This window comes from Amyelois transitella, chromosome 30 (genome assembly GCF_032362555.1).
Source record: "Amyelois transitella isolate CPQ chromosome 30, ilAmyTran1.1, whole genome shotgun sequence".
Classification (NCBI taxonomy): domain Eukaryota; kingdom Metazoa; phylum Arthropoda; class Insecta; order Lepidoptera; family Pyralidae; genus Amyelois; species Amyelois transitella.
The window spans coordinates 675,065-693,298 of record NC_083533.1 but is presented as its reverse complement, the minus strand read 5'-3'; the positions used below and the strand labels follow the sequence as shown (position 1 = coordinate 693,298).

At 35.8% G+C, this 18,234-nt stretch overlaps 1 protein-coding gene across 1 annotated transcript; it reads right to left on the bottom strand.

Moving 5' to 3' along the window:
* Positions 1–63: 63 nt before the first annotated feature.
* Positions 64–17,071, bottom strand: LOC106136547 (DNA-binding protein Ets97D). The gene is made up of 11 exons (XM_060953030.1): positions 16,767–17,071; positions 16,204–16,302; positions 14,966–15,087; positions 13,625–13,790; positions 12,803–12,956; positions 11,112–11,237; positions 9,908–9,981; positions 8,975–9,054; positions 7,906–8,044; positions 1,779–1,932; positions 64–873 (listed from the first exon to the last, which is right to left on the bottom strand). The coding sequence occupies exons 1-11, from the start codon at positions 16,909–16,911 to the stop codon at positions 765–767; spliced, it is 1,368 nt and encodes a 455-aa protein (XP_060809013.1). The 5' UTR covers positions 16,912–17,071; the 3' UTR covers positions 64–764.
* Between the last annotated feature and the right edge of the window lie 1,163 nt (positions 17,072–18,234).

Below are 18,234 nucleotides of genomic sequence, written 5' to 3'. Positions count from 1 at the left end.
AGACAGACCCAGCAGCCTAAGGATATGTAAATAAAAAAAATTATAAACGTTGATAGAATTTATTTTTACAGAACACTCTTATTCAAACTTAATAACCTAATAAATTTTTATATTTACACAATAATAAAAAAGTCAAAAAGATCATTTTCACAATATTTACCTAATTGGAAAGATGTACATATGTTTCATTTATATTTAATAAAGGTGTGCCGTGTGGTTCCCGGCACCTATACATAAAAGAATAGGACCACTCCATCTCTTTCCCATGGATGTCGTAAAAGGCGACTAAGGGATAGGCTTACAAACTTGGGATTATTACAGGCAACCTGTCACTATTTGAATCTCAATTCTATCATTAAGCCAAATAGCTGAACGTGGCCATTCAGTCTTTTCAAGACTGTTGGCTCTGTCTACCCCGTATTCTCATCATATGCCGTCGAGTCAAAGCCCTGCATCAAGATAGTAAGAATTTATCATTTTTTTTCCGGAGGGAGAAGCAGAGACCACATGTTTCCACTTGCCACGATCTCTGCACACTTCCTTCGCTTCATCCACATTCATAACTCTCTTCATGCAAGCTCGCATCTAACAATTTATCTTCTTTCAACTGAAAAGTATAACATCAGTTTCATGACCAGCCATCGCATCACGTCAACCCATTTGAAGAATACTTTCGTAGCGCTGAATTGAAGTACCCTCAATCGCCTTTAACCACACGGAGAGCGGCCCCATTCTGCTCTGCGGCGTGTTGTCGTAGAAGCCAGCTATTCCTCGCACGCCCCGCCGTCGTGGACGCCCTTTACGAGCTCGGCGAGCTCCCCGGCGTCGTAGCCGATAAGTTGTCGTAGGTCGCAAACGAACTTGTACACGAATCTGTAATATACATTATACATATTGTCACGTCTATATACCGTGCGGGGTGGACAGAGCCAATGGTCTTGAAAAGACTGACAGGCACGTTCAGCTGATCGGCTTAACGATAGAATTGATATTCAAATAATGACAGGTTGCTAGCTCGTCGCCTAAAAGATGAATCCCAAATGTATAAGCCTATCCCTTAGTTGCCTTGTACGAAATTCACGGGAATGACATTGTCGCATACACTTTGTATGACGCTATTTTGCCGTGTAGTTCTCGGCACCAATAGAAAAAAGAACAAGACCACTCCATCTCTTTCCCATGGATTTCGTAAAAGGTAACTAACGGATAGGCTTACATTAAACCTGTTTAAGTTTGTCATTCTCATTCGTCAATCCATTTCGTTATTGCATCAATCCGTTTCATTTTTACATCAATCCCTTTCATTATTGCATCATTACGTTTCGTCACTACATCCATCCCTTTCATCATAGCATCAATCCGTTTCATTATAGCATCGTTCCTTTTTATCATAGCATTAATCCGTTTAAATTTACATCAATACCGCTCATTATTGCATTATTCCGTTTCACTTTTACATCAATCCCTTTCATCATTGCATCAATCCGTTTAATTCTTACATCATTACCTTTCATCATAGCATCAATCCGCTTCATTCTTATATCATCCCGTTTCATCATTGCAACAATCCCTTTCATCATAGCATCAATCCCTTTCATCATTGCATCACTACATTTCATCATAGCATCATTACTCTCATCACTACATCAAATCTTTTCAACATTGCATCATTCCGTTTCATCAGTGCATCAATCCGTTTCATCATTGCATCATTCCGTTTCATCACTACATCAATCCCTTTCACCATAGCATCAATCCCATTCACCACCCCCGCTCACCGCTTGCCGGCCACCTTGGCGATCATGTCCCCGTCGTAGTAGTAGCGCAGCGCGCGCGACAGCTTCTCGTAGTTCATGGCCGGCTTGTGCTTGCGCGCGCCCCACAGCCGCGCCACGCGCTCCGGCTCCAGCAGCTTGAACTCGCCCTCCGCGCCTGCGGGCCGGTCAGTCAGTCAGATACCTCAGCTCCAGCTGGAACTTTGGCCTCTGTGGCGCAGCGGTAGTACGCTTGTCTGTGACACCGGAGGTCCCGGGTTCGAATCCCGGCCAGGGCATGATGAGAAAAGAACTTTTTCTGATTGCCCTGGGTCTTGGATGTTTATCTATATAAGTATTTATTATAAAATATAGTATCGTTGAGTTAGTATCTCGTTACACAAGTTTCGAACTTACTTCGAGGCTAACTCAATCAGTGTAATTTGTCCCATAAAAAAAAAAAAAAAAAAAAAAAACTGCCACAGCTGGGTCTCTCGGTCAGTCGGTCATTACAAACGTATACTGGCATGTGGGTAATCTCTGGCGAATTCCGTGATAATCAGACCGGTAGTAGTTTTTGAGTTTATTCGTTACAAGCATACAAATCTTTTCTATTTATTATTTATGTTTAATACAGGGTGACATTAAAAACAACTGCACCCTTTTAAACATAGACTATACCCATGCTTCTGAGCCGTTTTTTCACATTTAAAAAACACTCAAAAACTACGTCACATGCTTTATTAAAGACCAATACTACAAAAAGAAATTAAAACTAAACATCGCACGTTAAGAATCAAACCGTCACTATACGAAATTATGCAAATATCGACTATTAACGCCATCTAGTAGCGCGCGGTAAGAACAGTGTAATGCAGAAACTCCCATGTTTATATCATAATCCGTTCGATAGATGTCATTAGTGTCGATATGTCATTGGTGGGAGATCACGAGGCCGTTGACAGCAACATCGTCATTTTTTCATTAGAGACATGGCCGCCGTGATGTTGAGGTCAATTCTGTATTGAACAGTGACATTTTTTGTTTACCTACGCTTCTCCTGAAATTATAAGGTAAGTTTGACTGGGTTTATACATAAAAAACGTTTTTAAACAAAAAGTGACAGTTTTCTTTTTATTTTAGTTTGTATGTTAGATCATACTTTTAAAGAATAGTGTATTTAAATGTAAAGTGTCAGTTGTCCCGTTATTTATGTTGGATATTTGGAATATATTTTAAAGGTATACTGTCATTAAACAATAAGTGACAGTCTTCACATATTTTTGGTTGGATATTTGGAATATTGTTTGAAGGTATACTGTCATTAAACAATAAATGACAGTATTCGCATAATTATGTTCTTAAGTAAGATAACAATTTTAAATGATAATTGTAGTATTACAAATAGTGACAGTGTTTTCCATAAATTCAGAATGTATTATTTAAAACAATTTTAGATCTTTAATGTTTCTTTCAGTTTAAAGTCAGTATTGCTGCAATTTCGAGATGATCACCTTATTTATTAATCTGCCCCTATCCGAAAAGAAACGTTTTTGTCTTAATGTTCCAACTTTCTTGTTACTATACTAATAATAATTATTAAGAGGAATGATTTCATTGTTTGTTTGAATTTAATAGGCTACGAAAATACAACATGAATTTTAAAAAATCTTTTGCCGTTAGATAGGCCCTTATCCCTGAGTGACATAGGCTATGTAAGTAGTTTATAATAATTATGTATTAACGAATGCTGTAATTTTTATACCAAACGACAATTTTTGGTTAAAAGACATGACAATGTTCAGTGGTTTAAACGTGAAAGACGGACAAACAAACAAACAAACGTACTTTCACATTTATAATACCTATTAGTATAGATGATAACAATCTTTTATTGACCGTGCAACCTAACTTTGCCAATATTATCTTACAGTATCTTCATCATGCCTTCTATCAACCCAAGGACTCGTAAATTTAGAGGAATTATTAAAGATATTAATTCCAAAATTGAAGAATCTCCAGAAATAAACGAAACTACGAGTATTAGAGTTGCACAAGATCCAAGCCCAAGTTCCAGCATTACAGGCGTTCAACGTAAACAATACTTAAGAAACAGAAATTCTTCAAGTTCTTCCTGTAGCAGCCGTCAGTCTACTCGAGATTTTTCGCCTGCTTCCGATGATGATAAGGAGTATAAACCCAGTTCTCTAGATAATTCGTCATCTCAAGAATCTGACAATGAAACTCGTACACAAAACATTAAATTACCAAAAAAAGTATGTCAACAACAAAATTTAGTCAGTGGGTCTCAATCACAATTCAGTTCGTACAATTCACTTACACAAAAAGAAACACTATCGTCGGGAACTGCACCCGGATCATCTAGTTCATCTTCATCATCTAGTTCATCCACTTCTAGTACGTCTAGTAGCTCTTCTAACAGTTCTTCAGATTCTGAACAAAATTCAGTTGCACCATCGAAGCGGAAATGTGTTACAATGAACCAAGAAACAGATATTGAAATAATAATAAGCAAATCAACCGAATACTTGTCATCTTTACAACAAATAGCATTACAATATGATTCAAATAGTTCGTCTGATATTAATGAAAATGTGATTAAAAAATGTACAACGTCTGAAAGGCCCATAACCGAAGTAGATAATTCAAACAATTACATACATAATTTAGACTCATATTATGGAGAAACCCAAATACTCTCATTTCATGATAATCAAATTAACGCAACAGTTAATGGTAATTCTGAAGTAGCACATGACCCAGCAAATTTTATTTATGTTTCATCACCCCTAAAGCAAAATAATCCTACGTTTTATAATCCTCTATCTTTAAAATCAATTGTATTAGAGCAAATTAAAAATATTCAAACTGCAGCTATTAGTGATTTGACACCTGATGAAGTTTGCCAGAATGACTCTAATGGACAAACACGAAAAAGAAAGCGCGGCAGTAAAAAGGCTCTTGCAAAAACTTTACGAAATATGGGTTTAAAGTATACATCTTCGTCTACCAAACATAAAGTAATAACAGAAAGAAAAATAGGTGTTCCTTGTAATAATAATTGCCGATTAAAGTGTTCCAATAACTTTTCCGAAGAAGAACGTAAGGAAATTTTTTGTAACTATTGGAGAATGGGGTCACTTACACAACAAAGATACTTTATATCTAAACATATGAGTGAGATTAAACCGAAGTATCAATATAAAAAAATATCTAACAATAGAAAACCCAAACACTCATTTTACTTAACAATAAATAACCAAAAAAAGAAGGTATGCAAAATATTTTTCAAAAGAACTTTAGGTACCAATGACAGGCCAATTCGGACTGTTATAGAAAAATTTAATTCAACGGGTATTATTGAACCTGAACTACGTGGAAAACACAAAAATCATGGAACCAAAGTATCTGCAGAGTTATTGGCTACAGTTAAAAGACATATTGATAGTATACCCAGAATTGAGAGCCATTATTTGCGTCAACAAACAAGTAGAGAATACATAGAGGGAGGGAAAACATTAACCGATTTATACAGAGATTATAAAAAAGATTGTGAAAAGAATGGATCTGATTATGTCAAAATTAATATTTATAGAAAAGTGTTTAAAGAAGACTTTAATATAAGTTTTTTTACACCAAAGAAAGACCGTTGCGAAGATTGTGTTGCATATGAAAACGCATTACAACCAGATAAAGAAAAATTGGAAGAAAAGTATATATCACACTTAAAAGAGAAAGAATTAAGCAGGGCAGAGAAGTTACGAGACAAGGAATTTATCAGTGAGAATAATATTGTAGCATGTTATGATATGCAAGCCATGTTACAGGTTCCTAGGGAAGATGTGTCTTCTTTCTATTACAAATCCAGATTATATTGCATGAATTTTACAATTTGCGAACTAAAAGCAGATAATACTGACTGCTTTTTTTGGAATGAGGTTGAAGGGCAAAAGGGCGCAAATGAAATAGGTACATGCATATTCAAATTCTTAGAGAAAAAGTCCGCGTCTTTGTCAGGAAAAGTAGATATAATATTTTACTCTGATAACGCATATGGCCAAAATAAAAACCAATTCGTATTTTCCACATACATACACGCAGTTAAGAACTTACCAAATATTAATTCAATAATTCATAAGTTTTTGATCAAAGGTCATACGCAAAATGAGGGTGACTCTGTCCATTCCACAATAGAGCGGCAGATAAAAAGAATGTTACGTGCTGGACCTATTTACGTCCCGGATCAGTACATAAATGCCATACGAGAGGCAAAGAAAAAAGGGAACAAATATAATGTAGTAGAAATGTCTCACAAGGAATTTTATGACATAAAAAAAATTCAAGAGTATAAATTGACTAAAAATACAGAAGGAGCGGTAGTTAAAGTAAGTGATATCAAGATTATAAAGATTGAAAAACGGGATTTAAATAATAACGTAAGAGTATATTACAAGGAATCTTATTCGGAAGAAAATTACAAAGAAATAAAATTGATTAAAATACCTCGTGCTCGGCCTCAATTACTCCCTCTTTATACTTCAAAATTACCATTGTCTGATAATAAAAAAAAGGATCTTAAGGATCTTATAAAAAAAAATGCTATATTGCCGTATTATGTATCATCTTTTTATAATCACATTCTATAATTTTCAAGGGATAATAATAATAGGTGATTAAGAAATCCATCTCAAAATTGTCACTTTTTTATTTTGTACTAAGATTTTTTTACTATTTCTTTTTATTTTGATTTTGATTAGGTAAATAAAGTTTATAAAAAAAACTTAAATGAAAAAGTATTTGAAATAGGTATGATTTTTGTTTCATTTTCGAACTTAATGATACCAAAACAAAAACCAATTCGTAATTAGTGAGGAGAGTTGTTTATTGATTTTGGTCAAATTATTGTCTGTCTGTGAGACATTTGTTTAGAATTTAATTTTGTTATCTATTGTTTCAAATAATAGTAATATTGATAGTCTGATTACTGTGATTTTAGATAATAAGAACAATTTCAATAAGAATACTCTACAATTATATATTATTATTTTGTTTATTTATCGTTATAAATATAGGAAGATAGTGTCATTTTAACGCATGTAATGTTTCAGCTCTAACTTAAGACATTTTGAAAAGTGACACTTTTACATATTACGTGGAACAGTGACACTATATTTACAAAAAAAAAAGAAAAAAATCCGTTTTAATAAATAGATTTAAATCCTGTAAGTGGTTAGCACAAAGTTTATCCTAATAATAATGATATGGACACAAAAGTAAGAAAATTATAAACATAATAATAACATTTTGCAATGATTGTAAATTTTGGAATTTCAAATGAACTTTCTGAGGTTTTGATTTTTTTGCTTAGTGACGGTTTGATTCTTAACGTGCGACATGTCAATAAATGTCTGAAAAATAAATTATTTTTCTAGTATCAAGATCAAGTAAAGTACAGAGTTGTCGAGATCGCTCAGCCGAATGAATTGTGTCGTTGACCTCTGAATCTTACGCGTCGCTTTTCCGCCGGCCGGGGTGATATGACGTATTTAGGATCGTGTATTTTAATACTTTTATTTTTTTTCGTACTTTCTGAAATATGAACCGATATTTTTCTTTAAACGCTTTTAAATATCCTTTAGATGAGTACACTTAACAGTTAAATTTATGCAGTTGAATTAAAAGTCACCCTGTATATATAATATATATATGAAAGTAAAACAGTGCGGAATTATATCGTAAATCTTCTTATTTTATTGGACTTCTTAGAAACACAACGTCTTACATCGTACCACAGACTCACTATCCTATCTCTTAATGACACCAACGTAAAAATAAGTAAAAGGTTAACTAACAAAAAGGATTTAAAAAAAACAAAACTTCTCCCACATATATCCTACTACTATTATAAAGGCGAAAGTTTGTATGGATGTTTGTTACTCTTTCACGCAAAAACTACTGAACCGATTACCATGAAATTTGGTATGTAGGTAGCTGAAGACCCAGAATAACACATAGGCTACTTTTTATCCCAGAGTTCCCGCGGGATTGATAGGGTTTCCATGCGGACGAAGTTGCGGGCGGCCTCTAGTATAGGTATATAAGTAATTAAATACACATATATATAACGTACCGTGCCACCGTATGACGTCGAAGTGCTCCGCGCTGGTGAGCAGCTCCAGCAGGAACTGCCACAGCTGCACCTGCCCGTTGTTGCCGTTCCTGGTCGCGTGAGCCGCCGATTCCTCGTCGTTGTTGGCTCTTAAATAAAGCTGGAGGGGAAAAAAAAAAATATTTTTTTTACTTTTCGATTTTTTTTTTGGTTCTTTTTTTAAATTGATTACTTTTCGATTGTTTTTTTTGTTTTTTTTTTTTAATTGATTACTTTTCGATAATTTTTTTTTGGTTCTTTTTTTAAATTGATTACTTTTCAATTTTCTTTTTTGGTTCTTTTTTTAAATTGATTACTTTTCGATTTTATTTTTAATTGAATTTTAAGAGACTGTCGTGACATTTTACTTAAGAGATTATATTGCATACTGTTTAATTGATTCGAAAAAATGTCTAAACGTATAAAATAAGACATTTTGCGACTGAGACACGATCGGAAGATAATCGCTCACTAAGATGATATAATTAATTTTGATAAGATACATACATATAATCACGTTTATATCCTTTGCGGGGTACACAGAGCCGACAGTCTTGAAAAGACTGATAGGCCATGTTCAGTTATAATTAGTATAACAATAATAATTAATGAGTCATTACTAAATTCTTTTAGACGATTCGCTAGCAACCTGTCATTATTTGAACGACAATTGTATCATTTAGCCAAACAGCTGAACGTGGCCTATCAATCTTTATAAGACTGTTGGCTCTGTCTACCCTGCAAGGGATGTAATTATATGCATATATGTTATAAAGATATGAGCTATAATATGGATAGATAGATAAAACTCTTTATTGCACCATAAGAGTAAAACATACAAAAAAACAGCACAAAACAGACAGAGATGGTACAAAGGCGGACTTATCGCTAAAGCAATCTCTTCCAATCAACCTTTGGGTGGAAGGAAACCAAACAGGAGATTGGAATATATATTACATACATCCAAACATACATAAAATCACGCCTCTTTCCCGGAGGGGTAGGCAGAGACTACATCTTTCCACTTGCCACGATCTCTATATTATATTACCTGTTTCGGTTTCTTCTTAATGGCAGACTGTGGCACTTCTAAGCTATCTTTGAGTGGAGACTCGTCATTCTGTACCACCGCTGAAAATTTAACCAATTACTGTTTTTAAGCTACGTACATTAGTTTGCTGTCTAACCGACATTTTCTTTTTGACAAATTACACTGATTGAGTTTGCCTCGAAGTAAGTTCGAGATTTGTATTACGAGATACTAACGCAACGATACTATGTTTTATAAACATCCAAGACCCAGGCCAATCAGAGAAAGTTCGTTTCTCATCATGCCCTGACCGGGATTCGAACCCGGGACCTCCGGTGTCACAGACGAGCGCACTACCGCTGCGCCACAGAGGCCGTCTACTACGTATTGTCTATTTACAGTGAGGGAAAACATCGCGAGGAAACCTGCACATTCAGGCAACTGGATGTGTGACCATGATCGATCCAATACGTGTCAGGTTCCCCTGCAAAGGTCGCGGAGGTCGGACGGGAGTCGCTTCGTGTGAAAACCTGACTCACACAATCCAGGATCCATGGTCAAAGGCGCACCCCGGGCTCCTCTCCAGAGCGATGAGGATGCAAACATACATACATATAATCACGTCTATATCCATTGCGGGGTAGACAGAGCCAACAGTTATGAAAATACCGATAGGCCACGTTCAGCCGTTAGGCTTACTGATAGAATTGACATTCATAGTGGTTACTAGCCCGTCGCCTAAAAGAAGAATCCCAAGTTTATAAGTCTTTCCCTAATCGCCTTTTATATATATATATTCTTTTTCCTATTGTTTTTTTCTATTGGCGCCGGGAACCACACGGACTGTGAATGCAACCGGGACTAAAAGCCAAAGGGGAGAAGAAGCAGAGTCAGTTTTAGAATGCCAAAGAGAGAAAACGTGTCGCGATCTTATTATTTTTTTTTATTACTCACCAATAAATTTGCATTTCCTTAGCAGTTCAAAATGCGTCCAGAACAGGTCCCCCGGGTCAGAAGGTACTTTTGCTCTAAAAAGAAATATTATAATCTATAATAAGTATTTTTATACAGAGTGACATTTAAAACAACTGCATCCTTTTAAACATAGACTATACCCATGCTTCTGAGCTGTTTGAGCCTATTTTTATTTAAATTAAACAACATCATTTTCACATTTAAAAAACCCTCATAAACTACGTCACACGCTTTATTAAAGACCAATACTACAAAAAGAAATTAAAACTAAACATGTAAATAAATGTGTGAAAAATAAATTATTTTTCTAGTATCAAGATCTAGTAAAGTACAGAGTTGTCGAGATCGCTCAGCTGAATGAATTGTGTCGTTGACCTCTGAATCTTACGCGTCGCTTTTCCGCCGGCCGGGGTGATATGACGTATTTAGGATCGTGGATTTTGATACTTTTATTTTTATTCCTACTTTCTGAAATATTAACCGATATTTTTCTTTTAACGTTTTTAAATATCCTTTAGATGAATACACTTAACAGTTAAATTTATGCAGTTGAATTAAAAGTCACCCTGTATACTTGAATAAATTCATAAAAGAAATATTATAATCTATAATATTTTTATATACTTGAATAAATTCATAAGGAGTAACTTCAGAACCGATTACGATGAAATTTGGTATGTAGGTAGCTGAAGACCCAGAATAACATATAGGCTATATATATATATGTATACTAATGTGCCGTGTGGTTCCCGGAACCAGTACAAAAAAGAATAGGACCACTCCATCTCTTTCCTATGGATGTCGCAACCTGTCACTATTTGAATTTCAATTCTATCATTAAGCCAAACAGCTGAACATGGCCATACAGTCTTTTTAAGACTGTTGGCTCTGTCTACCCCGTAAGGGATATAGACGTGACCATATGTATATGTATATATATATATATATATATATATATATATATATATATATATATATATATATATATATATATACAGGGTGACTTTTAGTTCAACTGCATAAATTAAACTGTTAAGTGTACTCACCTAAAGGATATTTAAAAACGTTAAAAGAAAAATATCGGTACATATATCAGAAAGTACGAAAAAAAAAAGTATCAAAATCCACGATCCTAAATACGTCATATCACCCCGGCCGGCGGAATATATATACTAATAGTTACTTGAACTGTTTGTTGGTGATGTGACACAGCTGTTCACCGGTGATGTGCCAATCCGCGAGCCTCACTCCAGACAGCTTGAACTGTCTCACCGCCCACTGGATCCAGAGTTTCACGTGCTGAACGGACCTGACAAGGGAAATCATCTCATCTAGGTACACTAATATTATAAAGCTGAAGAGTTTGTTTGTTTGTTTGAACGCGCTAATCTCAGGTGGTACAAACATACATATGATCACGTCTATATCCCTAGCGGGGTAGACAGAGCCAACAGTCTTGAAAAGACTGAATGGCCGCGTTCAGCTATTTGGCTCAATGATAGAATTGAGATTCAAATAGTGACAGGTTGCTGGCCCATCGACTAAAAGAAGAATCCCAAGTTTGTAAGCCTATCCCTTAGTCGCCTTTTACGACATCCATGGGAAAGAGATGGAGCGGTCCTATTCTTTTTTTCAATGGTGCCGGGGACCACACGGCACTATCTAGGTATACTAATATTATAAAGCTGATGAGTTAGTTAGTTTGTTTGTTTGAACGCGCTAATCTCAGGTAGTACATACATACATACATATGATCACGTCTATATCCCTAGCGGGGTAGACAGAGCCAACAGTCTTGAAAAGACTGATAGGCTACGCTCAGCTGATTGGCTTAGTGATAGAATTGAGATCTCAGGTAGTACTGGTTCGAATTGAAAAATTCTTTTTGTGTAGAATAGACCATCTATCGAGGAAGGCTTTAGGCTGTATAACTGTGTAACATCACACTGCAGATTTTAGGAGCAAAGAAATCATGGTAAATGTTAAAACAAAACGGGGGAAATTATTCATCCTTGAGGGCTTCAATGATGCCCAAAACTATTCCACGCGGACGAAGTCGCGAGCACAGCTGGTATATATAAAATTCTCGTGTCACAATGTTCGTTCCCGTACTTCTCCGAAACGGCTTGACCGATTTTGTGAGCATATTGAGTAGGTCTGAGAATCGGCCAACATCTATTTTTCATACTCCTTAGCGATAAGGATTGTCCACCCTTAACATTTATTTTTTAACTAATAAATTACTCGAAAATTATTTATATGGCATAACAACGTTTGCCGGGACAGCTGGTAATTTATAAAAAAGGACACTGATTGATTAATTTTTTATAACCTGGGGTCATCCGACATTATTAACTGACTTTAATGTGTCATCTGACACTTTTGTGGGGTCATTTGACACTCTAAGTTGACTTTAATTTCGGGTCAACCGACAATCTTCATACTAATCGTGGGATCAAACGATTCGACACTAATCTGGCTATAATTTGGGGTCATCCGACACTAATAACTTAATTTAATGTGGGGCCATCTGGCATTCTCAATTGACTATTTCATGGGATCATTTGACACTCATAATTGAAAATCATCTGGGGCCGACGGGCACTCTCAACTCACCATTTCGTGGAGTCAATCGAAACTATAATCTGGCTATCATTTGGGGTCAATCGACACTCTTTAAGATGGTATGATACCACAAATTCATCTTCCCCCTCCTGGCTTCAGTCCCGTTTGCATCCTTACCCGGGGTATGCCTTTGACCATGGATCCTGGATTGGGTAATTAATGACCCAAGTAATTGATCGAAGTCATATTGTAGGATCTTCCGATAATTACAATTTACTTTTATGTGGGGTCAAAGAACACTAAACTCACCATTGCATGGGGTCATCCGGCACCCTTACTCTATGGTCGGCCTTGAACTGAGAGTCTACCACCCATTTGACGCACGCCGCGTATGGCAATGACTTCTCCTCTTCTGCTGTTGTTTGTTCTTCTTGAACGGTCATAGAATCTTCTAGAGGTAAATCTGGAAATAATAAGGTCAGTTATCATATTTTACAATTCAAAATATGATCACTGCTGGAAATTTCACAGCTTTGACAATGTTTATTTTAAGAAGTATCTTTGGGATATAGATACTTTATTTATTGCATGGCTGTGACGTAGTAATTTTTAAGAAAATACAGTAATTGCATTTTATTGCAATGCATTAAAAAATACTTTCATACATACTTCGCATCGATACTGATTATAAGTACTAAATTCTGTATGTCTGTATGCTACGCCTTCACGACTAAACCGATGGGAACGATTTTTATTCAATTTCGTATGCCCAAACTAGGCTACATTTACCCAGAAAAACACTTTCATACATACATCGCATCGATACTAATTATAAGTACTACATTCTGTATGTCTGTATGCTACGCCTTCACGACTAAACCGATGGGAACGATTTTAATTCAATTTCGTATGCCTAAACTAGGCTACTTTTACCCAGAAAGTCTCCAATATTATCAAGATACGTCTAAGCCCTCACCATCCCAATGGTCTTATTAATATGTCCCTTGTATATTTGATTAGTTAACCATGGGTGACTAATGAAAGCACACATTCATCCATCTTGTTAATCAGATTTTACACGAAACGACTCTTGCCGAAGCAAGATTTTTGCAAATAAATTAAACCACTTACAGTCATCATCCATCCTCGGCTCAGTGGCTAGCGGCACCAATTCCTCGTCAGGTTTCAGAACGTCCAATATGTTGATTTTTCTCTCGTTTGATTTGATTTGTATGTTGACTTGCACAACGCCTTCCCCTCGGATGCACTGTTCTACTAAAGTTTTGTGGCTTTCCAGCTGAAAAAGAAAAAGAAATAAAGTAAACTTTCTGTAGGAAACCTTCTTTATGTAGGTACGCCATAGCAACGGTTTTGGAGTTAGGAAAAAATGACAGAGATTATGTTTTATTGCCAAATTAATTCGCAACTTAAATAAATATATAAATATAAATATATACGGGACAAATTACACAGATTGAGTTAGCCTCGAAGTAAGTTCGAGACTTGTGTTACGAGATACTAACTCAATGATATTATATTTTATAATAAATACTTATATAAATAAACATCCAAGACCCAGGACAATAAGAAAAAGTTCTTTTCTCATCATGCCCAGGCCGGGATTCGAACCCGGGACCTCCGGTGACACAGTCATGCGTACTACCGCTGCGCCACAGAGGCCGTCATATTTATCATTTTATTTCCACAATATAGTATTTTAAATTTGATTATTTCTCTCCTTTTTTCCCCTCCCGTCTCCTGTAGTGAATAAAGTAACTTTGCGACTATACTTCCTACACTTTCTCTTCCCTTGGATTCGGAAAAACCCATTTTAAAAATAATTTTCGAGTTACGTATGCAGAAGTATGTATGTATGTAGGAAGTAAGCAGAGATCGTGGCAAGTGGAAAGATGCAGTCTCTGCCTACCCCTCCGGGAAAGAGGCATGATTTTATGTATGTATGTATATGTATATGTTATGTATAGTTAAAAAAAAAATCAGTCTGTAGTTCAAAGCGTTTACATGTTAAGATGTCTTTAGCCATAGAACACTTTAGTGCCCTAAGTGCAGGTGTCACTTAATTGGTGTCCAAAATGGAATACATCGTACATTTTTTTTAAACTCATGACCAGCCGTTTGGGCTATGCTTCGAAATGTCAGACAGCCAATCAGTATCCTATATACATTCATACGTAGGCAGATACCACCTCTTTCCACTTGCCACGATCTCTGCACACTTCCTTCGCTTCATCCACATTCATTACTCTCTCCGTGCAAGCTCGGCAATATATGTATATATATATATTATACACACACAGTCGCTTTGTAAAGTTTTTGGGAACAGTATTTTTATTGAAGGTGACGTCGAATCTCCCTCTTCCTGAAGGCGGGAATTCCGAAGACGGGAATTCGACAACTCTCGAGTCCACGACTCGAAGGTCGAGAAAATAAAACAAATATATATAATCTTACCATCTTAGCGTCTTGCAGCCAGAATGTGTGATCGGAGAGGTCAACGCCCAGTCTCCTCTCCAGCATGGTGCGCAGTTTCGACAGTCGAGTCCTTATGTCCATCAATTGTACTATCACCTCTTCTGTGAATACAAATTTTTGTTAATCATAAAGAACTATAACTATGTTTCCCCGCAGCTCTGCCCGCGTGAGAATTACCCTATTTCCTTCTAAGGGGAAGGAAATAGGGTAATTCTCACGCGGGCTCCATATCCACACTATTAATCAAAATTTCATTGATATTCAGTGGATTTTACATGAAAGACGGACAAACTAACACACAAAAAATTTTAGCAATGTTTATATAATTTGTGGATGTGGAAAAAGCCAGTGACTTAAGCAAGCTTGCAAATGAAAAAAAAAACTTTATTTCATTTTCTTCAGAGGAAATACAGTCGTCAACAACATAAAGTTAACATATAAACAACTAAAGACCAATTACATGGTCTCGCATATAAATGGAATTCACACAAACTAGATACTTTAAAAACAAACTGGATGTTAATTTTATAACATAAATAAATTTAAAAGTTATACTTTGGAACTTTGTTCATTAGGACCCAGCAAAGGTTCTTTTCACCCCAAAATGTACACAGTACGTATACATATAATCACGTCTATATCCCTTGCGAGGTAGACAGAGCCAACAGTCTTGAAAAGACTGATACATTCAGCTGTTTTGTTTCTATCATTATAGAATTGAGATTTAAATAGTGACGGGTTGCTAGCCCATCGCCTAACAAAGAATCCATCAGCAATCTATGTCAGTACATATTCTAATCTATTAGATAACATGTGTGCTGTGTGCTTCCCAGCACTTTAGTATAGGATGTCGTAACAGGCGACTAAGGAAAAGGCTAGAAAACTTGAGATTCTTCTTGAAGGCGATGAGCTAGCAACCTGTCACTATTTGAATCTCAATTCTATCTTAAAGCCAAACAGCTGAACGTGGCTTATTAATATTTACAAGACTGTTGGCTCTGTCTACCCCGCAAGGGATATAGCCCATCGCCTAAAAGCAGAATCCCAAGTTTATAAGCCTTCCCCTTAGTCGCCTTTTACGACATCCATGGGAGAGAGATGGAGTGGTCCTATTCTTTTTTCTGTTGGTGCCGGGAACCACACGGTTCAAATATGATTATTCGATATGATTCAATGTGTGTATGTTTTTTGGACCATAAGGTTCATTATGAACTTACCGCTAGAATCTGTGCTCTGCATCGTGTCATCTTCATCAGGAGTGTCATTGAAGACGGTCAGGGGAGTTTGTAGGATTTCTGTTCCGGATGGGATCAAACCTGGACATTATACATATATGTGTATAAATTATACAGTTTCATGTTGTTTTTAAGTGAAGAAAATTAATGTGTGTCCTCTGCTTCACAGACTGTAATGAATTAATTAAATTAAGTCCTCTGGGATTAAAGATCTGTTACTTGGAAATTTATGATTATTCTTTTCGACAGAGGGCTAGCAATCTGCCAATATATATCTTATCTCAATTCCGTCAATCTGTGAATGGTAAATACTGAATAACAAGGTTAACTTTGACCTTGATAAAACAAAATATATTTGATTTGTATTCATAATTCAAATATAGTATTGATAATGTGTGCTTTTTTTTGTTTACTTCTACTATGTGTCGGTACTACTTCTTTAAAATATTTGTTTTTAAATCCTATAAACGTATAACTCTTAGTCACAACAAGCTTGTAAACACAGATTATGAAGCTTGTGCTAGCAGTAGTTTTATTATACTTACCCAAATCACTTTCTGTAACATACTGCGGAATCATTGATAATGGATCCGAAGATTCTACGCCAGTGTTATCATCAAACGGGCCATCATTGCTTTCCATTTTTATTGAACGACCATTGAGAATATCACTAAAGTCTGTTACTTCCATCTTTGGAAATTCACTAAAGCACAATCACAATACTGCGATCTGAACTTAGTTTATAAATAAAATTAAATACTTAGCGCCTACAAAAGTTTACCGTGTTTATTTTTGAAATTTATAGGAAAAGGAAATCGGATTCTTTCACTTCCGCGTGCGCCAAAACGGAAAAGCCACAGACAAATTACAAATTGACAGCTACAGAGGGCAGTGTTGGCAGCTGTCATGTATTACAACTAGTATTTTTCTGAGGTACTTCGTAAGTATCGTACTTTCATACCTAGTACATGTTAAGGAGGTGATAAACAGGCCCCGAAACTCTATGGTTGAGCGGGTAACGTGCAATTAAAAATGCGCAAAGATGAGATTATAACTAATAGGCTATTTGACTGTATTAAAAATATACATTTCTTTTATGTCATCAGTCTTAATATTATTTTTTTGGAGCGATTTGTAATAACGCGAGATAAAAATATTGCATTATTTAAACAAAATCCGTCTCAGAAAATTAGGTTTTTATATGCAGCTGTCACGTGACTAAAAACGAAAGTGATTGGCTATTTCTATTATGACGTCAATTATCCATAAACAGACTGTGGATCGTACCGTTCCTTAGTGTTCGCTATTATTTTTCAAGATTTTATAAGTGTTTGATTGCTCAGGATTACTCAGATAACATAGGTATTTAATAATGGAAACCAATTCCGCGAAAGCTGACAGTCGAAACCTACCAAAAGTGGACGCAATAATGGTTGGAAGAAGAAATCCGGATTGTCTTCTTCAAAGACAATCCAGATTTCTATGCTGAGATACGAACTGAGGAATGTGAAAACATCAATGTAAGTATATCTTGGTAACCACTGATCTTAGATCATGATCTGAAACCACTTCTTGCGAATATTCAAATCCATCGGCATAGAAAAAAACAGTTTCGTAGGAGATTTTATTGTTGTATTAGTGCATTGAGGCACTGCACAACATTTATAGGAATTCATTTTAATAATTTTCAGACATATGACGTGGCAAAAGTTAAATAAAACAAGAGAAAATCAAAACTTTTCGAAACACCAACAAGCTTTGTATGATATTTACACGAAATTTACGTCACTGCATGCCATGGCCGCCATATTGCTAAAAGTCGCGTTTTGGCGGCATATTTGAATATTTCATTTTCTTTTTCGATTTTTTAATAAAATAGCTGTAATAAAGGCAGAAAAGTATTTTTGTAGGGCTCCTTATAAACAAATAAATACCCTAAGATAGTTTTTAGAACTTTGTCAAATAGCCTATTTATATGCTTTTTAACCGACCTCAAAAAAGATGATTCTCAAT

Excerpts from the sequence above, each read along its gene's own strand:
- LOC106136547 (XM_060953030.1), bottom strand. The coding sequence starts at position 16,911 with ATGGAAGTAACAGACTTTAGTGATATTCTCAATGGTCGTTCAATAAAA. Across the intron at positions 16,303-16,766 it reads TGTTACAGAAAGTGATTTGG|GTTTGATCCCATCCGGAACA; the intron begins GTAAGTATAATA and ends TATAATGTCCAG. Across the intron at positions 9,055-9,907 it reads AAGGAAATGCAAATTTATTG|CGGTGGTACAGAATGACGAG; the intron begins GTGAGTAATAAA and ends TTAAATTTTCAG.